Source organism: Myxine glutinosa, chromosome 1 (assembly GCF_964187855.1).
Source record: "Myxine glutinosa chromosome 1, kmMyxGlut1.1, whole genome shotgun sequence".
NCBI lineage: Eukaryota > Metazoa > Chordata > Myxini > Myxiniformes > Myxinidae > Myxine > Myxine glutinosa.
Window position 1 is genome coordinate 206,968,789 of NC_136261.1, and position 22,601 is coordinate 206,991,389.

A 22,601-nucleotide genomic window follows, 5' to 3' on the forward strand; every position below is an offset into this window, starting at 1 on the left:
TACGGAGCCAGGAACGGATCAAAGAAGAGGAAAGGAAAGCAGAAGAGAGGAGAGTGGAACGAGAACTCCAGGAAAGGTTAGAAGGGAGAAAAGCAGAGGAGAGGAGAGCTGCCAGGGAACTCGAAGCAGAGGAGAGAAAAGCCGAAAGGGAGTTGAAGGAACGTGATCTGGCGCTTCAGCAAGAGATTAAATTCAAGGAGCTGGATTTAATGAGAGAACGGGGAGAGGTACCACCCTTGCTGACGGGGTCGACACCTAGCCAGAACACCTGGGAGGTGGGCAGACATGTGAGGCTGGTTCCACCCTTCAGTGAAAAGGAAGTCGCTAAATTTTTTCCACACTTTGAGAAAGTGGCTCGACAGTTAAACTGGCCGGAGGAGGCCTGGACCATACTAGTGCAAAGTGTGCTGGTGGGTAAAGCTCAAGATATTTATTCGGCGCTACCAATGGACCAATGTGCAGATTATGAGGTATTGAAGAAGCACATTCTCAAAGCCTATGAGTTGGTTCCTGAAGCTTACCGGCAAAAATTCAGGAATGCCAGGAAGAGGGAGAGTGAGACCCATGTGGAGTTTGCCAGAGTGAAAGAAAACATGTTTGATCGGTGGTGTGAGTTGAAAGGAGTCGGGAACGACTTCGAAGCATTGCGTGACCTGATGCTGGTGGAGGAATTTCAACAGTGTGTCCACGAGGACATCAAAGTGTACCTGCAGGAAAATAAAGTACCAAAGTTGTGGGACGCAGCCACCATGGCAGATGATTATGCCTTAACACACCGGATAGGGGTCCACACACCTAGCTCCTCGCCTAGACTTCAGCAGGGGAGTTATGGAACACCCGGTGCGGAGAACGACAATACATGGCGGCGGCCTCGAGAGGATTATGGGGACAACGTGGATACCCCAACTGTTCAAAATCAGAGGGCTACGGGCCCAAGACAAACTTATTTCCCGGGGGGCCCGAGGCAGACCACGAGTTTTTCCTCCGGGCCAACTTGCGCCTTTTGCAAAAAACCTGGACACTTGATGTCCAGTTGTTACCTCATGAAAAGGGACAACCCAGAGCGGAGTCCGACTATTACAACTCCGAATGCGATGGCTAGCGTAAGAAATCGCCCACAGAAGAGTTACCAACCATTTATTTATGAGGGGTTTGTCTCACTCGAGGGAGACTTGACTAACCCAAGACCTGTTAGGGTATTGAGGGACACAGGAGCCCATCAATCCTTAATGCTTGAAGGCATTTTGCCATTGTCAAAGAATACCGCAACTGGTGATAGTGTTCGGTTACAAGGGATCGGTGGCTGTGTTAGTGCCCCACTTCATGTCATCCATTTGGAATCCGATTTGGTGTCAGGACCGGTCACCGTCGGTTTACAAGCCACGCTTCCTGTAGAGGGGGTATCTGTGATTATCGGGAATGATTTGGCCGGGGGGCAAATTTATGGTAACCCGAGGGTGGGTAAAGAGCCCCGCAGGGGAAATAACACCACCCCAGCTCGGGATGGCGATAAAAGTTCCAAGTTATTCGTAGGGGGACTGAACTTCAACACAGAGGAAGAAGTTGTGACCTCTGTCTTCAACAGATATGGGCCGCTGGTGGAAGTGCGGGTGGTAAAAGACAGGGAAACGCAACGGTCAAGAGGGTTCGGCTTTGTCACGTTTGCAAGCACAAGAGATGCCAGGGAGGCAGAGAAGAATTGGAATGGTAAGGATTTGGAGGGTCGGACCATAACAGTAGGGAAGGCATTTCGTAGGCGTCGAGAGGTCTACAGAAGAGGACCACTTGGCGGTAGTTTTGGTGTTGGCAGTAGCCGATATTACTATGGAGGCTCCCAGAGTTACGGCATCTCCCGAAAGAAGGATTGGCAGAGGACTGGCCGAGAAGGAGACCGCCAGTCAGGGGACTGCTGGGACAAGGGGTCCCACCGTAACTGTTAGGAGTCCGGAGAAGTGGAAGCACTCTATATACGGCGGAGCCGCCGAGCCTGGGCTCCTACACGGGCTAACCGTGAACGCCATGTTCTTAAAAGGCGTCCCGGTAGGGAACGTTCCTACACGGACTAACCGTGAACTCCACGTTCTTAAAGGCGTCCATGTAATGAACTTTCCTCCCCGGACTATCCGTGAACCCCACATTCCTTAAGGCGTCCATGTAGTGAGTACTCAGCTGGGCCTCCATCCAAGAGCAACTAGAAGTGGTTGACGCTTGGTCTAGAGGGAATTACCTTGGAATCTCTGGGGGGTTTTGGTGAAAGTTTGTTGCTTTATTTTTGAGATGCGATAATTGTGCCCGGGGGGAACTGATGATTTGGGGTATCGGGTTGGTTTATCAAAGTTGGCCGGCACAGAAAGTTTTCGCGGGGTTCAAACTTTCTTTCTTGAAGGGGGGGAGTGTTACGGATCCCGGATTTAGAGGAGTTACTATTCATGTCATTGCTTATTAATGTTTATTCTATTAAAGGTTGTTGTGGTTAAAGGGATAGAGAGGCTCCGGATAACAGGAGACCGGAAACGGGATAGTGAACCGGAAGAAGAAAAAGACACAAGGTCCGGGAGAAGCGGCCATCTTCTTCTCATCGCCCAGCTCCGACGCGAGCGGTGTCGATATTGAGCAGCGTGGGGAACGCTGCGTTGGAAAGCCCGTCTGGCGAGAGGAGTTACCGGTGCGGGGTAATTACCGGTTACACGTCAAGTTGCCGTGGGTTCGTGCACGGAACCAAGCGTCCGGCACAGTTCATCTCCACGTCTACAAGGACGCGTACGGGTCGCACCTTGGGCCCCGCGCGCTTTGCTTTGCTCGCTTTGCTTTACAAGGAGGTGTGCGCTGCAACAGCTGTTCCCGGTACGTGACGTGCACGTTTGGAGCACGTCAGCCAGGGGTCCGTTCAACCGCCCATGTGCGGAGAAGTCGACCTTCACCCTGGTCTGGAGGGGCCCAGAGACATTGTGAGGGACAGTGACTATTGAGGGGTCGTGAGTGGGGAAAGGGGGGAAATATATGAGATGGCCATCTGAGTAATATTGTTGATTGATTGTTGAGTGTGGTTGATTGATTGGGAATATATAATCCATTAATCCGGGTCCTTGGTGTGGGGGTTTCTTATTGACTTGAATTGTTGTGTCTTTCATATTGATTGCGTTACGAAAGCGTCTAAATCAGAGATCTTTCTGGCGGGGTCCTCCCACGGTCCAGGGGTCACCAAGACCAGGTAGTTACCGGGAGGACCACGTAACACATTCCACACTGTAACATTCTACACTGTAACATTCTACACTGTAACATTCTACACTGTAACAATCTACACTGTAACAATCTACACTGTAACAATCTACACTGTAACAATCTACACTGTAACATTCCACACTGTAACATTCTACACTAATATTCTACACTAACATTCTACACTAACATTCCACACCAACATTCCACACTGTAACATTCTACACTGTAACATTCCACACCAACATTCCACACTGTAACATTCTACACTGTAACATTCCACACTGTAACATTCCACACTGTAACATTCCACACTGTAACATTCCACACTGTAACATTATACACTGTAACAATCTACACTGTACCATTCTTTACCATAACATTGCACACTGTAACATTCCACACTGTAACATTCTACACTGTAACAATCTACACTGTACCATTCTTTACCGTAACATTCCACACTGTAACATTCCACACTGTAACCTTCCACACTGTAACATTCCTCACTGTAACGTTCTACACTGTAACGTTCCGCACTGTAACGTTCCGCACCAACGTTCCGCGCCAACGTTCCGCGCCAATGTTCCGTGCCAACGTTCCGCGCCAACGTTCCGCGCTAACGTTCCACGCCATAACATTCCACTCCATAATGTTCCATGCGGTAACGTTCGACGCGGTAACGTTCGACGCGGTAACGTTCGACGCGGTAACGTTCGACGCGGTAACGTTCGACGCGGTAACGTTCGACGCTGTAACGTTCGACGCGGTAACGTTCAACGCAGTAACGTTCGACGCAGTAACGTTCGACGCAGTAACGTTCGACGCAGTAACGTTCGACGCAGTAACGTTCGACGCAGTAACGTTCCACACCATAACGTTCCACACCGTAACGTTCCACACCGTAACGTTGCACACCGTAACGTTCCACACCATAACGTTTCACACCGTAACGTTCCACACCATAACGTTCCACACAGTAACGTTCCACACCATAACGTACTACACCATAACATTCTACACCGACACAGTAACGCTCTACAACGTAACTGTCATTTACTTTCAGATTGTGATGTTATGCCTGCTTGGAATAACAAACTTGAACCAACAAAACTTTGTGAAACTGAATGAGTTTGAGCTGATTAATAATGAATTAGATGACTTAGATGAAAGCAAATCAGGTATTGCACAAAACTATCAGGCCTTTCCCTACCTACCATCATTTATTAATTCAAAAGAGGTACATTATTATGTGAGCTCGATGTCTGTGTGCATGAAGCCTGATTGTTTTTTTCGAAGAAAGGTGGGTGGGGAGGTCCTGGGACATGCTTCCCCAGAAAGTTTTATAAGGAATGAACTTTAATTTGTGAGTTTTGGTGACATCTGCTAGCAAAATTCGCACTTCCATTAATGGCTGTGGGCCATTTGCAATTACCAGTTTAAAAACGCACGAGCAGCCTATTTATTATGATGCATTATTCATATTGAAGCCGTTATATGTGATCAGTGAAACTGCTGGGAAGTAGGTAACATCATGATCCGTAGTCTACCTCTCAAAATCATTCAATTTTCAGCTTGGCCTTTTAGCTTTGATTGATTAAGCAAAGCAACAAATTGCTATTAATAAGGTATTGACAGGCTTTATATAATGAGGACATAGTTAGGCTAGACCAGACCAAGTAAGTAAGTTGCATTTAAAAACCGGAACGGCACTCGGTAGAGTGCATACCTCCGCCAGGCAGAACAGTTTGTTTTGTATCCCAATGATAGGCTGGTTCTGGATTCGGACCTGAACCAAAATCTAATCGGCTTGTTCTTGTCACCTAACAAACTCATCCACCAAGTTTAGTCATAACTCATCCATAACTTTCTTAAATATCATGTTATATCGCTTTTCGCCTGATACCTCAATGGTGAAGAATCACTTAATAATTAAAAAATTATCGTATCCGAATCCATATTCAGATATTCACCAAAATCGAATCGATTCGTCCTTGTCACACACCCAATCGGTCCATCATGTTTCGTCCAAATCCGTCCATAACCTTTTGAGATATCGTGCTATGTATCGGTTTTATCCCCATCACTCAATGGTGAATAATCACTTAGAAATTAAATAATTCTCGTATCTGAATCCATATTCAGATCTTCACCAAAATCGAATCGATTCGTCCTTGACACACACCCAACCTCTCCACCAAGTTTCGTCCAAATCTATCCACAACTTTTTGAGATATCCTGCTATATGTCGTTTTTGCTCATATCTCCCGATGGTGAAGAATAACTTAAAAAATTATACTAGCCGGATCCGAACCCGGATCTTCACCAAAATCTAATCATTTTGTCCGTGCCACATACACTACATCTCCACCAAATTTCGTCGGAATCCGTCCACAACTGTTTGAGATATATTGTTCACAGACAGACAAACAAACAGACAGGGGTTAAAATATAACCTCCATCCACCTTTGGTGGCGGAGGTAAATTTACAAAAAAGCATTTTGTGTACAAGAAACAAACAAGTCAGGAGACGACGATGGTTCACGAGCGAGTGGTATTCAATGACAAAGGACAGACTATAACCGAAACAGGCCCAGACAGGCCAGGCCTGGAAATGTCAAAACGAAGGTTATTGACCTTGAAATGAGATAGAAAATAATGTATAATCAGTTATGAGATTAGTTAGCTCCACAATACCGAAAATTCGGTGAAAAATAAAATGAAAAAAAATAAAATAAAATAAATAAATAAAATGGGAAAAAAGAAAAAAAAAAGAAAAATCGAGCTCCGTGGGGCTAGACACATGACATTGGCCTAGCCAAATACCGAAACCCCTGTCAGATTCCACCAAACCCCTCGGAGAAGATGTAGCTTGAACTTGATTATCCGCTAAAAAGACATCTTTTTTTGTGCGTGGCTCCGCCCACAATTGGCGCAATACGCCCACTCTAGGCAGGACACAACTAAATCATGATATCAACCTCCCACCCAAGTTTCATCAAGATCTGATGATATCATCGGGTAGTTATGCTGTGGACAGACAGACACACATACAGACAGACAGACAGACACACACACATGACGAATATAGTGGTCACTTGATAACTCGTGAACCAAAAACTGAATTGGTCTTGGTCTCAGTTTCCATTTCGCTCTCTTTTCTCCATGTTCTCTCCACCAAACCGAGAAACCTCAAATACCTCTATCCCTCTCACTTTCAGCTTTCTTTATCATTCCTTCACTATACGTATACTATGTTACCTTAAGAGCTTCCACACTTTCATAGACATCATTATTATTGTCACTCAAATTATATTCCCCTTTTTCTTTCTCCGACTACCGTATTATGTTTTTAATGAATTTATTAATAAATTCAATTGTTTATGTATTTTTCTTTCTCCTTATCCTTTGGTCTTCCCAAACTTAATTTTATTCTTGGTTTCTTAAGCTTTTTCATCTTTCTTCTTCTTTTTTTTTTCCTTCATAAATGTGATGCTTTATTTATTTATTTATTTATTTACTTTCAATCTTTTTGTGCAAAAGCAGACTGGGAATGAAAAAGGAAAACTGTCGAGTGGTTCATCCCATGTTTAAAAGGTCAAAATCTTGACGATGGCAGGAACCTTTGGCCTTTTCAAAACTTATTTTAATTTGTTTTTGTATCTTTGTGTTTTTTGTTTTGTAGTTCTTTAGCTGGCTGTGTGGTTCATGTAATGTGTTTGTGCATATACCTCACCAAAAAAAAAAATTAGCAAATTAATTTTCATGCATTCTCAAATAATCAAATTTTACAATTTTGAATTTATTTTTAAGTACCTGCAGTTATTGTATTGCCCTTGCTATGAGGTTATTACCTTCCTGACCATGGCCAGTACATGATCCCAGCCACAGTTAAATTGATATCGCTGAAGCAGAATTGTTGCTTTCCTATGTATGGTAATGCGAACATGTACATTTTGCATTATAACTGTATAAAGGGACTATTAACTTCCTTTTGGCACCATAGATCGAAATGGTTGGGCAAAGGAGAATGTCAAGCGATGATGGAATGCGAGTGCTGACATTGTTTGAAATTGGCACTAGGCAAGCTGTTGTTACACATAACTGGGGACTGGCGCAGTTTCTGCTCAGCGGATTGTGCGCAAGGTATAGATGGAGTGGTCAGACACCTGAGAGACCTCAAAGCGGATGGCGAAGAATGATCAATTTTTGAGAGGTTACGAGACACATCAATTTAGCCATGAGAGATCACACGTTATAAATGCAACTTATCTCCGTCAAGATTCAGGCTCCGATGTGCATTTAACTCAGCCAAGCAATAAGGGGTTAAGAAGGCACATGGTTTGTGCACACAATACCCCTGCATTCTATTTCTGAAGAATGATAATCACGTTTGACTCCAGTGATTCCATGACCATCTGATGAAACTCTTGAATTCATCAGACCACAAGATATTGCCCCATAAGTTAATAGTCTTTTCATATAGTTATGACACAAAGTTTACGTGTTCAATGATCTGCACATGCCGTTAACTTTCATAGGAAAATAGCAATTCTGCCTCAGGTGCATTAATTTGACAGTGGCTGGGATCTCATGCGTCAACCATGGTCAGGAGGGCAATAAACTCACAGTAAGGAAAATAGAGTAAAAGCAGTACTTAAAACCGAGTGAAATATTTTTATTTGATGAATGAATGAATGATCGTTTTAAGGCCATTTTCCCCACTAGAGTGGGGGTTAGCCAAATATTTTTATTTGATAATCCATGAAAATGCAATATGCCTAACTTTTTGTGAGCATTACATTTCTTGTTGCCAGTCCCTATCCCCATGTCATTTGCTTATCTTTACATACCTTACATACTATCTCTACAGGCAAATCACTGCAGCCTTTGCCTAAATATAACTGTATCACTTATCTATTCACATTTGCTAATTGTGCATGCTTGTATGAGCATATTTGTCTTTTTGAAACAATCGTTTTGGAGTACAATAGAAGTGAAAATAATCCTCTAGATCTTTTTCTGTCTTTCTTAAAAGGAATTCCAGCATTGTCTTAAAATGAAATACTTTATGATGATCACCTTCCTTCATTAACTTTATCACTTTTTTCGTTGCACCATTTCATCTTTGAGTGATATTGCCATCATTGTCTTCTCTTTTACGTAGTTTTTAATTACTCCTTCTCTTACGTACTATTTGCCAATCCAGTGCTTCCCACCTATGTTGACATCACTGAGACAGTAGATTTTGTCGACTTAAGCATATTTTCAGATAAGTGGACAAAAGAAAACTGACACACAAATGTTTTTATTTAAAAAAAATAATTTATTGACTGCAATTAAACGGAAGTGTGATTTGAAAACATTGGACGTTAAACTAGAAGGATTCATTTATGTCACATATAAGGATTTCAAAAAACAAGGTCTAAGTTCAATAAAATCAGGTACTGTGAGACCCTGGCTTACATTGGGGATGCTTTTCTGAAAAGTGCGACAAATATTGAAATGACAAAAATCAAAGCAATTTTTCTCATAATATTTAATGGAATGAGAAGGGATGCATTCTTCACATTACCACTTCAGGTATTATATTTTGTTTTTACTAATGATATGACCCTTTTTTTGATTAATGACAGTTAAATTCAAGTACAAATGCGTAAAAAAAAACTATTACCAGCCGTATTTAACTAAAAATAAACCTCTTCCTTTTCTTCTTCCACCTTCTTCAATGGGTATGGGCATATTTATCAATGGGAGGCAAACTTAATTGTTTTTAAATTTTTAACCATTAACACCAACATCCATTCGATGAATAACATCTAATTTCACTTATAAGGTAACACTTTTCCGATGCCTCTTAGTCAATATACAGTGCAGTACATTTATTTATGTGTGAAGCAAAGTACAGTAGTTCTTTCGGCGATTTTGCAATCTCCCGATTTGGTACTTTATTGAAGTGTTCTGGTGTCTTTATCAGTCTTGTAAGTTCTGCAAATGCTCGAGAATAAAAGGTATGGCTTTTAAAACGACGTAAGTGTGCTTCAAGATGACAAATATCGAGGAGTGGTATGAATAACATGACTACGTATTTGCGAAACGACATAAAAAGGGGTGATGTAACCCGGGGTATTACTGTATATCTCTTCTGCTTCATGAAATCCTCCCCAATTTCCTGGAGACGGGTCTTCCATTCCTCAAAATGAGACAATGTTGGCAGACAGCATCACTCCTAATTTTTTGTACTCAAGACCAAGCCAAGTCTTGAAGCAACTAAGCCACATACTGCTGATAGTTTAAGTTTCCATAAATACTTGATCAGCAATAGTCTTTGTCTTCCCAATGAGCATCCCATGATCAAATGTGATGGTGGGTTCTTCGATGATTTTTGTATTTTTTTTCACTCTCAACTGTTCTGATTTTGCAATATTTATCCACCAGCATTTATTTTCTTAAAATCAAGTTTCCATTTAATTCCAGTTTTCATCCAGTCTGGTACCCCACTCCCCAGTACAAATGTTGCTCACAACGTGGCTCCTTTATAGGCCAAAAACACTTGTGTGACACGTCCACTCACATGCATTTACTCACATACGCACATACCACACTCAAAAATCAATCAATTGAACACTTATTTGCTTAGTGACTGACATGTCACATTTGAGGATAAGGTCCTGTTAATATAAGCAGTAATAACACAATGGAGGTACTACTTATAGGGAGTTTTAAAATTGTATACATAAGTCAGCCAAAATGTATGTCCACATTGCCATAGATGGTGAGTTTAACATGGTCATATACAGGGAAGGGTCTGGGCCTTAAAAATTTTTTTATGAGATATATGGGATATTGATTTTGACAGGTTCAAGATACAAGGGTATGATTGTACACACTACTCATCAAAAGATCCTCACAAAAATCAGTTTATGACCCCACTCCAACCCGTCCCCCATCCCATTCCTGCAAATTACACCATCTCTCAACCACACTTGACTAAAATTGCCATCTTTTAAATTACTCACTAACAGAACCATCATCAACCCACTTCTTCAGACAAATTTTCACCTCTGTCCATTCATACCAAAACATAAATATAAATATTTCACTTTTTTTTTCTTTTTTGTATGCATGGTTGAGGCTCATGGAGGAGCTAGATCAGAGTGGAAGGGAACAAAATGGAAAGGAAGAAACACCAACAGCAGAGTCAATGTGACAGTGAGAGTGAGATCAGGGGAGGGAGTAAAGGACACGTGGGGGTGAACAAGCTGCACACAAGCAGAAGAAAACACAGCAAGAAGGGGAAAGGGGATGAAACAAAAATGGAACAAACCAACCAACAACTAACAGATTTCACCCCCATTTCATGCCATTCCCCAGATCTGTTTTGCCCTCCTGTTCTTTTGCCCTGTTTGCCTCCACCTCCCCCAACCTTCGACTTTCCTCTGCCTCCCCTCAAACAACCCCTCACTGTGCCTAATCCCATCACCATCAAACCTTTCGTCCTCATCCTTCCCTTTCTTGTAACTCTTCTGTAATCTCTGACACACTATTAACTGCTCTTCCTACCTCCCCCGCCCATCCTTCATCTGCCCTTACCCCACCCCTCCCCTCTCCTGCACCCGACGCTCCCCCTTTCTCCTCATTAACAATATGGACCTCAAATATCCGGGCCTTCGCTCAAACCTGATTGATCTCTCCATTCAGGTTGCTTCTGACAATCCAGACTTGATCTGCTTAACAGAAACTTTCCGACTTCATGATGTCTCTGATTCCTTAATATCTCTTCCTAGTTACTCCCTCCTCCGGTATGATAGACCTGAGCCTCGTCCTGGTGGTGGGGTTGCTATCTTTATCAAAAACTCTCTTCCTCACTCTCCTTGCACTGCCCTCTCTCCACCCCACCCCCGGGAGTACCTCTGGCTACGGCTTCCTCTCCGCTCCCACCTTTTGTTCATATGTGTTCTGTACCGTCTTCCAAACAGTGATGACTCCATTTACATGTCGCTGTCTGACAACATGGACCAACTTCTATCAACTCATTCCAACTCTCTCTTCCTCATATGTGGTGACTTCAACTGTCATCATGTCAGCTGGCTGGGTGTGGGTTCCTCTCTCACCAGCCATGGCACCTCAGCAAAGGACTTCTGTGACTCATTGGGACTGACACAAACTGTCAATTTCCCGACCCGGATCTCAGTCAATGGAGTATCTTCTCTTCTAGACTTGGTTATGACAAACTTCCCTGCAAATGTCTGCTGCTCTTCTGCTCCAATCGGTTCTTCTGATCATGTGCTTGTTAAAGTGGACATCTCTCTGGCCATTCTCAGAGAGCCTCCTCAGCGTCGATGAGTCTGGCATTTCACTCAGGCCGACTGGCACGGGCTGCAAGCAGCCATCAATCATCTGGACTGGTCTCACATCTCTACTGCTTCTGACATCAATTCTTCCTGGGAATTCTTCCAAAGCAAACTGCTCTCTCTCATGCACAGATTTATCCCATCTCGTCTTCAGTTGTCTTACCCTTCCTCCCGTCCATGGTACACTGAATCTTGTGGTGAGACAGTTGCCCTGAAACAACTTGCCTTTGCCTCTTGGAAGGCAAATCCAACTGAAGGTGATCTCAGTTCCTTCCACCATGTTCGGAACAAGTGTGTGTCCACCCTCAGGAGTGCCAGAAAGCACTATCTCTCCACACTCAAGAATGAACTCTCAAACCTGTCTCCTTCCTCCAAATCCTGGTGGCTTCTGGTCAAAGCCGTTTCTGGTGTTTGTTCCCCCTCCATCCCCCCCCCCCCCCCTCACCTCAAATGGCTGCACAGTTGACACCGCATGTGACAAAGCCGAATGCCTCAACTCTGTGTTTGCCTCAAAATCTTGTGTCCCGAACCCATCTCTCTCTGTTCCCACCTTACCCAGTCGAACCCAACTGCTCCTGGACTCTGTTTCCTTCTCTCCTGACAAGGTGGAGAAGTTTTTATCAAACCTCGACTCTGATTCTGCAACTGGACCAGACGGCATCAGCCCATGGGTCATAAAATCCTGCTCTGTGGCTCTATCTCACCCTCTCTCTGTTCTTTTCACCCTCTCTTTTGCTCAAGGTCATCTGCCAGCATCTTGGAAATCAGCAAACATTACCGCTTTGCACAAAAAATGTGCAAAAACAGATCCTTGCAACTACAGACCAATCAGCCTGCTCCCAATTATCAGCAAAGTCATGGAATCCATCATTGCTTTGGATATCAAATCCTGCCTCTTCTCGAATGGTTTGATCTCCGATCATCAATTTGGATTCAGACCAGGTCATTCTACTCTGGACATGTTGCTTCTGCTGCCTCAACAATGGATGGAGGTCCTCAATGCCAAACAGGAAATCAGAGCTGTCTCCCTCGACATATCACGTGCCTTCGATACGGACTGGCACCCAGCTCTGCTCACCAAACTCTCCTCCTATAGTATCCATGGAAATCTCCACGCTTGGCTTGCGGACTTCCTCTCTGGTCGTAGTCAACGTGTGGCCCTGAATGGATTTCTCTCATCGCCCCTTCCTGTTCTGGCTGGAATTCCCCAAGGTAGTGTTCTGGGCCCTGTGCTTTTTCTGGTCTTCATCAATGATCTCTCCGACTCTCTGGAAAATCCTCTCTATCTCATTGCTGATGACTCCACTCTTTGCCGCTCCATTCCTCATCCCTCAGATCGGCAGTCTGCAGCCTCCTCACTCTGAAGACCTTGACAAAATCACAGACTGGTCAAACAAGTGGAACATGTCTTTCAATCCTGACAAATCTCACACTCTTACTATGTCTCTCGGAAAAGACCGACTGGAAAAGCCTCCCATCTACTTTCTCAACAATCCTCTCCAAGAAATCTGTCGCTCAAGCTTTTGGGTCTCACTATCTGCCATGATCTTTCTTGGCAAAACCACAAGCTGGCCTCCCAAGCCAGTCGCCGACTGGGCAGTGGGCATCCTCCGTCGTGTGAAGTCCTTCCTTGGCACACCTGAGCTCCTCACCACATACAAGGCTTTCATCCGCAGCTCAATGGAATACTGTTCCCCCCTCTGGGCCGGTGCTCCTTCCTCACACCTAGCTTGGCTTCACGCTGTTGAAGCCAAAGCTTTCAGAATCATTGGAATCTCCTGCGATGAAGCTAATTCTGAGGGCCTTTCACTCACTCACCGCAGGCAGGTTGGTGGTCTTTCTGTCTTCTACTGACTCCTCTCCGGCCTTGCTCCCCCAGCTCTCTCTGTGCTCTGTCCCCCAAATATTCCCACAGGTCGCACAAGATCTGCCAGCAACCCTCTTATGGTTAAACTGCCAAAATCTAGGCTCTCTGCTCACCTTCACTCTTTCATTCCCCTTTTTTCCCGCCTCTGGAACAAACTCCCCCACTCCCTTCAATCCCATTCCTCCCTCCAGGTCTTTAAAACAGCTGTTCGCCACCATCTCTTATCTTCCCCCATCCAAAACCTTGATCTTTTCTACCCCTGCTAATTCACCCCAGATACACCTTTTTGAAATACCAAGTTCTTTCCTGGAAGTCCTTGCAGTGTCCTTGTGTTTTATACTTCTCCCACCCCTCCCCCAAGCCCTCTCCCTCCCACAGTTCTCTCGATGTCCCTGCTCCCAAATGTTGTGTTTGTGTCCTTCCCCCTCTCTCCCCATCTTGTCTACCGCTCCCTTTATTTTGTGTTTTTTTGTGTCGGTTTGACTTTTTGTGTGATTAATGTTAGCTCTTTCACGAGCCTCGATCCTGTATACAAAAACATCTTGTATACGATCTTGTAAAAACAGATGAAAAGAGGTGAGGGAGAGCTGGAAAAATCACCACCTGGAAAAAGGGAGTGTTTGGGCATGGGGTCATTTGTGGCAGAAGACATCATGAGTATGGAAGGGGGGAAGACTTCATGTAGTGGTGAACAGCTGTCTTGAAATCCTGGAGGGAAGAATGGTACTGAACAGACTAGGGAAGATGGTACCACAGGAGAGAGAAGAGAGGAACACATGAATGGAGGTGAGCAGTGAGCATGAATTTTTGGAGTTTAACAAGAGGAAGGTTACAGGCAGACTGTGTGAGGAGGGGGACAGAGTCCAAGGGACAACCTTGGAGGCACGGAGCCAAGAGAAGCAAGACCAAAAATATGGCGGTAGAATACAGAGAGGCCACCAACCTCTCTGCGATGTGAAAGTAACAGATCTAGACACTCAGCTTTGTCATAGGAGATTCCAATGATTTTGAGGGCCTTGCTTTCCACGGCATCAACAAGGGCAAGGTGTGAGGCAGGGGCGCCAGCCCAAAGGGGAGAGCCGTACTCCACCAAGCTGCGATTGAAGGCCTTTTAGGTTATCAAAAGTTGTGCACTTATGCGTGCATGTATTCATGCTTTTTAAGCCCATTTCTTTCTCTCTCCCTCTCGCAGGAATGACCGCGAGAGGCAGGAGGCGAGGAACCTTGGCACGCAGGCAGCCATATAGTGCAAGTGACTGGGGCTCAGGGGGAGAAAGTGATGAAGAGAGAGCACTTCTTAGCTCCCCATGTATGTCACCAAGCCCTCGTGTTTGACTCATTCTTTTATCTTTACATTGCCCTCTGGTGGACAAATTTTGTTTTCAGATTCCATATTCTGCATGTGTTTTTGCTTTTCTTTCTATCTCTCTAATCTATGCATCACCACTACATTTATCAAGAAATGTGAACTTATTTTAAATACACTATTCATTTTAATGTAACTTTCTAAAATGCAAACACTTAAGTGTGGACGCAATGTTCCTTTCATTTTATTTCATTGTCCATTGTTTTTTCTCTACCTTTCAGCCCATGTGGATAGCACAAAAGTCACTCCAACGCAAGTGGGTGCAGCACTTCCAGCATCCTCTGTCCTTTTGCCACCACACAATTCCCTCAGTGATACAAAGGACCCCATCGTGGTGTCCAAACCTCTGCCTACATTTCTATGCGTCTTCTCCACACAGCTCATTAACAAGTATGGAAGAACAAGCAATGAATGGAAATAAAAGGGAGAAAAAAGAATGAATGTATATATATAGTTTGGGGGAGGAGGAAGATAAGTATAAAGGGAAAATGTGCGGTACAAGGATAGAGAAAGAAAAGTGTAAAGGTAGTGGTTGAAGGAAAGGTGAAGAGAGGAGTGAGAGAAACAGTAATACCTTGTTCTGTTGTACCTCTTTGTTCTGTTGTAACCCTACTGTTGTACCTCTTTCAGGGCGGCTGAAGCAGTAAAACTGGGCCAATCAGATTCGATCCTCTCCTTCCACCAACAGAACGCGACGTCAAGCTGCAAGATCCAGCGGGTAAGCATCCACCTTGACCCGCTAACCTAATCTCCTGAAATAAACGGAACCGCCAAGTAAAACTTTATTTTCTTGGCTCGCAGGTTTTCTTTGATCTAAAATATAGTGCTGAAAAAAATTTAGGCTCAACAATGTTTTCCTATGCTGTTTGTATAAAACCTGGTTTTGATATCATTTACAAAGGGAATCTGTATGATGTTCTCGACAATTTATTTTCGATTCCAGATAGTAACAAGCATTCTGAGTTTTGCGCTGCAATACATGTCCCCTACCAAAGTTCAAAGTGCCATAACTTTGTCAAAAATGATCGAATATGCAAATTTATGCACGGTTGATGCTGGTTTTCAAACTTGATCTGAGGTATGCTGAGACATATGTGTGTCACGCCTCGCCTCGTTGATAAGCCCCCAAGGTCGCTCCGTGGAGCGGCCTGCATGTATTGCACTGTGTGAATTATATAATTACCAACTCACGGTCTATCCATTTCTTTAATATTTTCGTTTAATTAACGATATCTGCCAAACCACGTGCCCTATCGCAAATTCCAAAAGGACATTTTAGTAGACTGACATGCTGAACTGATCTGTGAAGTTTCCCCTCGATTGGATCAAAAATGAGGGAGGAGCTCGGTTTTAAAGGTTCATGCTTAAAAACGCCATAACTCTGAAACCATGTGACGCATGAAGTCATGCTCGCTGACTTTTTTGTTCGTCATGGGTGGGTATGCAATTCTGCTTGCAAAGTTTGGCCTCGATCTGTTCAGCTGTTGCAGAGAAAAAGGGGTTTTCGTGTTTTCACGAAAAACAATATGGCGGCCGAACCACGTGACCTGTGACGTCATAAATACCATTAAAATATTCTACAGACCGAGTCCCCTCTACGGTGAAAATTTGATCTCAATCGGTCCAATTATTGCAGAGAAAATCTTTTTTAAAGGAAATTAAAACTTAAAATGGCACTGAGTTAAGGATCATCAAAATTATCAGAATTCCCAAAGTTCAAAGTGCCATAACTTTGTCAAAAATGATCGAAACGTCGTGAAGTTCGAACTTGATCTGTAACTTATCATGAGAAATCCATGTGCCAAGTTTGAAACCATTAGCATTAAGCATTTAGAAAAAACGTCTGGAAAACTGTTCTTTGCGTGACGGACTGACAGACTGACAGACTGACAGACTGACAGACTGACAGACTGACGGACTGATGGACTGACGGACAGACGGAGGGATGGCGTGCAAACCTATAGTCCCCTCCGGTGTACACCGGTAGGGGACTAATAAAACAGCACTTTAATGACGAGCACTATGGAAGCGATAATTTCATCGTATTTTATGATTTAATGAGTATGGTTTTTGAATATCACCCATTGAGCATGTACTGCTGCCTTATGTAATGCACATCCAGCGCATTTATCAGGATTATTACTCTGTGCATGCAAAGCGAAAGGCGGGGTTAAGCAATTGGTTCATGTCCGTCCATCCGTCTCTGTCTTATCCATTTATGATCAAGGAACAACTTATTTCAATTGAATGTTATATGAACATGAATCGGATCATGAAGAGGAAGATAAGTTTCTCGTTTTCCAGTACAGTACTTTGGCTTTGAATTCATCCGACCGCACATGCACAGAGAGGAGTGAGATAATTTTTTTAAATTCTGCCTGCCTGGCAAACAGGAAACTTACTGTTTTTAAGGTCATCATAAGGGACACATATAACAGGCACGAATATACATACATATAACCCTAAGGTGTTATACACACAATATACATACACATATAACCTGGTGTTAATTCAATGGAACAACAGGGGCTCAAACGCAGGACCCTAAGATCTCGAGCCATCCACCTTAACCGTTGAGCCAACACCAGGCTTAGCCGGAATAAATTTATTGCTACACCTTTAAACCTCTTTAAACCTTTATTTAAATTTACTTATATACTTCAACACTGTAGAACACAAATCGTCTTCATAATACTTCCAAGAACCATGTTATGTATCAATATATAGCATGAGAGGGTGTAGCATGTGATAAGGTTGCGGTGAAGAAGATGTTGATTGACGCCGCATTCTATGGTGACTAATAAAGCCTCCATATCCTAAACTGTGAATCAACGTCCTCTTATTACAACGTATAATGGTGGTGTATATAAGAATACTTCAGTAGCGCTACACTTCTGGATTTAAAAAAAATCTTTAAAATAATTTCATTAAAATTGAAGTACAGTATTAACCCTTTGAGCACTGGATTTTTTTTTTGATAAAAATATCCCCGGTACGGGATTAATTTGGCATTACGGGAATGCAACCACGTCCTGACGATCTATTTATAGGTATAGTCGATGACGTGTAGTCACGTCATCCGTACACAAAACTTTTTCGAGGGTTGCGGCACTGGACGTCATCCGTACTCAAAGGGTTAAACTTGAACACTGTGTTGGGTATCATGTTCTTTGAACTCTCTAGTTACCCTCACCAGAGGAGAGGGTATTGCATTTGAGTCCGTTTGTTACTTGGCAAAAAAAGCAAAACATTTTTGACAAGCATGTTGATCGCTCCGATTTGTGTGTGTGTTTCTTTGTGTGTTTGTGTTTGTTTGTGTGTTTGTCTGTCCGCTCACTTATACTTGCCTACAGGTCACAATTTGAAACCGATATTTACGAAACTTCACCAAATGGTAAAGTTTGTGGTCCGACAAAATCCTATATATTTTTGAGGTCAAAAGATCAACATCGGACAAAGGTCAAGCACTTTTTTTCAAATTTCTAAAATCCTCAATTTTCATCCGATTGACTTGAAATTTGAATAGGATTTACATGTCGGCTAACTGAATTCAACCACCAACTATTTTTGAGATTAGCATAGGCCAAAAGGTCAACATAGGCCAAAGGTCAACCACTTTTTTCAAATTTCTAAAATCTTCAATTTTCATCCGATTGACTTGAAATTTGAAAAGGATTTTCCTATCAGCTTACTGAAACCAACCGCCAACTATTTTTGAGGTCAACATAGGCCAAAAGGTCAACAAAGGCAAAATTTCTAAAATTGTCAGTTTTCATCCGATTAACTTAAACTTTGAAGACGATTTGCATATCAGGTCACTGAATTCAACCACTAATTATTTTTGAGGTCAAAAGGATGCTCTACTAGTCTACTGAGTGCCATTCTACTTTTTTTTTTTTTTTTTTTTTATACAAGATCGAGGCTCATGTAAGAGCTAACATTAATGACAAAAAAAAAACGGACACATAAGACAAGATAAAGGGAGCGGGAGAAAAGATAGGGAGATAGGGGGAGACAAGATGGAGAGAGAGCGGGAAGCACACAAATACAACATTTGAGAGCAGGGACATCGGGAGATCTGTGGGAGAGCGAGGGCTTGGGGGGGGGGGGGGGAGGAGGTGTGGGAAGGGGTGTGGGGAGTGGTAGAGGTTAAAAAAACACATGAACACAGCTAGGACTTCCAGGAACGAAGTCGGTATTTCAGAAAAGTGGATCTGGGGTGAATTTACTGGAGTAGAAAAGATCAATGTTTTGGATGGGGGATGGCAGATAAGATGGGGGATGGAATGGGGGATGGAAGATAAGAGATGGTGGTGAACAGCTGTTTAAAAGACCTGGAGGGAGGAGTGGGATTGAAGAGAATGAGGGAGTGTGGTCCAGAGGCTGGAGAAAAGAGGAATGAAAGAGTGAAGGTTGAGCAGAGCGTCTTGATTTTGGCAGTTTCACCAGAAGAGGGTTGCTGGCAGATCTTGTGCGACCTGTGGGAATATTTGGGGAACAGAGCACAGGCAGGGCTGGGATGGGGGGGGGGAAGGAGGGGCTAGGCCAGAGAGGAGTCGGTAGAAGACAGAAAGACCACCAACCACAGAGCAGGCCTGCGGTGAGTGAGTGAAAGGCCCTCAGAGTTAACTTCATCACGGGAGATTCCAATGATTCTGAAAGCTTTGGTTTCAACAGCGTGAAGCCTAGTAGGTGTGAGGCAGGAGCACCAGCCCAAAGGGGAGAACAGTATTCCATTGAGCTGCGGATGAAAGCCTTGTATGTGGTGAGGAGCTCAGGCGTGCCAAGGAAGGACTTAGCACGACGGAGGATGCCCAGTCGGCAACTGGCTTTGGAGGCCAGCTTGGAAATGTGGTTTTCCCAGAAAATATCATGGCAGATTGTGAGACCCAAGAGCTTGAGTGACAGAACTTCTTGGAGAGGATTGTTGAGAAAGTAGATGGGAGGGTTGTCCAGACGGTCTTTTCGGAGCGACATGGTAAGAGTGTGAGATTTGTCAGGATTGAAAGACATGTTCCACTTGTTTGACCAGTCTGTGATTTTGTCCAGGTCTGCAGTTAGTGAGGAGGCTGCAGACTGCCGATCTGAGGGATGAGGTATGGAGCGGTAGAGAGTGGAGTCATCAGCAAAGAGATAGGGAGGATTTTCCAAAGAGTCAGAGAGATCATTGATGAAGACCAGAAAAAGCACAGGGTCCAGAACACTGCCTTGGGGAACTCCAGCCTGAACAGGAAGGGGAGATGAGAGAAATCCATTCAAGGCCACACGTTGACTACGACCAGAGAGGAAGTCCGCAAGCTGTGCATGGAGATTTCCATGGATACCATAGGTGGAGAGTTTGGTGAGCAGAGCGGGGTGCCAGACTGTATCGAAGGTACGTGATATGTCAAGGGAGACAGCTCTAATTGCATGTTTGACATTGAGGACCTCCATCCATCGTTGAGACAGTAGAAGCAGCATATCCAGAGTAGAGTGACCTGGTCTGAATCCAAATTGATGATCAGAGATCAAGCCATTGGAGAATTGGAAGGATTTGAAATCCGAAGCAATGATGGATTCCATGACTTTGCTGATAATTGAGAGGAGCCTGATTGGTCTGTAGTTGCAAGGATCTGTTTTTGCACCTTTTTTGTGTAAAGTGGTAATGTTGGCTGATTTCCAAACTGATGGCAGATGACCTTGAGCAAAAGAGAGGGTGAAGAGAACAAAGAGAGGGTGTGAAAGAGCGACAGAGCAGGATTTTAGGACCCGTGGGCTGATGCCATCTGGTCCAGTTGCAGAATCAGAATCGAGGATTGACAGAAACCTCTCCACCTTGTCAGGAGAGAATGACACAGAACCAGGAGCAGCTGGGTACGACTGGGTATGGTCGGTACAGAGAGTACAGAGAGAGACGGGTTTGGGACACAAGATTTTGAGGCAAACACAGAGTTGAAGCATTCAGCTTTTTCACGTGCGGAGTCAGCTGTGTAGCCGTTTGAGGTAAGGGAGGGGATGGAGGGGGAACAAACACCAGAAACAGATTTGACAAGATGCCACCAGTATTTGGAAGAGGGAGACAGGTTTGAGAGTTCACTCTTGAGAGTAGAGAGATATTGTTTCCTGGCTGTCCTGAGGGTAGACACACACTTGTTCTGAGCTTTGTGAAAGGAAATGAGATTGCCTTCCATTGGATTTGCCTTCCAGGAGGCAGAGGCAAGTTGTTTCAGGGCAACTGCCTCACCACAAGATACCGTGTACCATGGACGGGAGGAAGGGTATGACAACTGAAGACTTTGTGTACTTTGTAGGTGGGGTACTTTGTTCTGTTTTGCCAAGTGTTGCTCTCTGAGTGATTTTTCATTTGTGTCTGTCTGTCTTTCTGTTTGTTTATTTGTCTGCACAGAATAAATATGATTTTCTCTGCAACCTTTGGTCCGATTGACAGGAAATTTTCACCATAGGTGCAACTCCGCCAGTATAATTTTTAAATGATGGTTATGACGTCATAGGTCATGTGGTTCGGCCGCAATCTTGGAAAAACCGAAAAACTTTGCACCTCTATTTCTCCGAAAGCAATGAATAGAAAAAATTGAGACATGGCTTATTGTAAAGAACTCTCCATGGGGAATAAAATATGTTAATGATGATGTCATAGGTGCTTCCATTATGACGTCATAATTCGACAAGTACAAAACTTCATCCGATCAAGATGAAATTTATTGAGCATCATCTCAGGATAAATTGGTGGAGAAAAAAAAAATGATGACGTCATCGGTCACGTGGTTCGGTCCCCATATTTTGTTTTAACACAAAGGCCTTAAAAAACACTGAAAACATGTCCTGGTGAGGGTCTGCAATCTGATTTCTCTTTCTAGTTACCCTCGCCTGAGGAGAGGGTATTGCATTTGAGTCCGTTTGTCTGTCTGTTTGTTTGTTTGTCCGCACAGAATAAATATGATTTTCTCTGCAACCATTGGTCCGATTGACAGGAACGTTTCACCATAGGTGCAACTCCGCCAGTATAATTTTTAAATGATGGTTATGACGTCATAGGTCATGTGGTTCGGCCGCAATCTTGGAAAAACCGAAAAACTTTGCACCTCTATTTCTCCGAAAGCAATGAATAGAAAAAATTGAGACATGGCTTATTGTAAAGAACTCTCCATGGGGAATAAAATATGTTAATGATGATGTCATGGGTGCCTCCATTATGACGTCATAATTCGACAAGTACAAAACTTCATCCGATCAAGATGAAATTTATTGAGCATAATCTAGGAATAAATTTGTTTATAATTGAAATAATGATGACGTCATCGGTCACGTGGTTCGGCCGCCATATTTGTTTTAACACAAAATCCTTAAAAACCACTGAAAATACATCCTGGCGAGGGTTTGCAATCTCTGATTACTCTTTCTTGTTGTATTTGTGAGGGGAATGATGAGATGCAGAAATGACCAAAACTTGTTCCTATGAACTTGAGTTTAGCTGAAACAATAATGCACAGCACGTCTGCAGTCAACCAGTCTTGCATAGTTTTGGGTGTATCTAATCAATACAAGATACACAATACACAGGAATTCAAAGTATTAGTGGCATCAAAGTAGAATGAAAACCAAGCAAAAAAAAAAAGTGAATAATAAGGGCATTCTCAAACTCTATTGTTATTTGCAGGGACAAGTAGTACAATTTTGCATCCATTTTCCCCTGTCTTGGTTGCGGTGTTGAATTTCGTATCAATAACCCAATTTTTCACTGTCCGTGTACTGCTTTCACCCCTCCAAACCCCCAGTAGTAGCTTTGGCTATG

The 22,601-nt window shown here is 43.5% G+C and overlaps 1 protein-coding gene across 6 annotated transcripts in view; it reads left to right on the forward strand.

Moving 5' to 3' along the window:
* The window catches only part of LOC137432920 (B-cell CLL/lymphoma 9 protein), a 110,321-nt gene that overhangs the window by 14,092 nt on the left and 73,628 nt on the right, over window positions 1–22,601 (forward strand). For 5 of the 6 annotated variants that reach the window (XM_068125257.2, XM_068125283.2, XM_068125240.2 and 2 more), the window contains 3 exons: window positions 14,636–14,752; window positions 15,031–15,199; window positions 15,440–15,527. In XM_068125257.2, the coding sequence (XP_067981358.2) occupies window positions 14,636–14,752; window positions 15,031–15,199; window positions 15,440–15,527 (374 nt within the window). The remainder of the gene's footprint in view (window positions 1–14,635; window positions 14,753–15,030; window positions 15,200–15,439; window positions 15,528–22,601) is intronic. The other variant, XM_068125274.2, reaches the window with a different exon arrangement.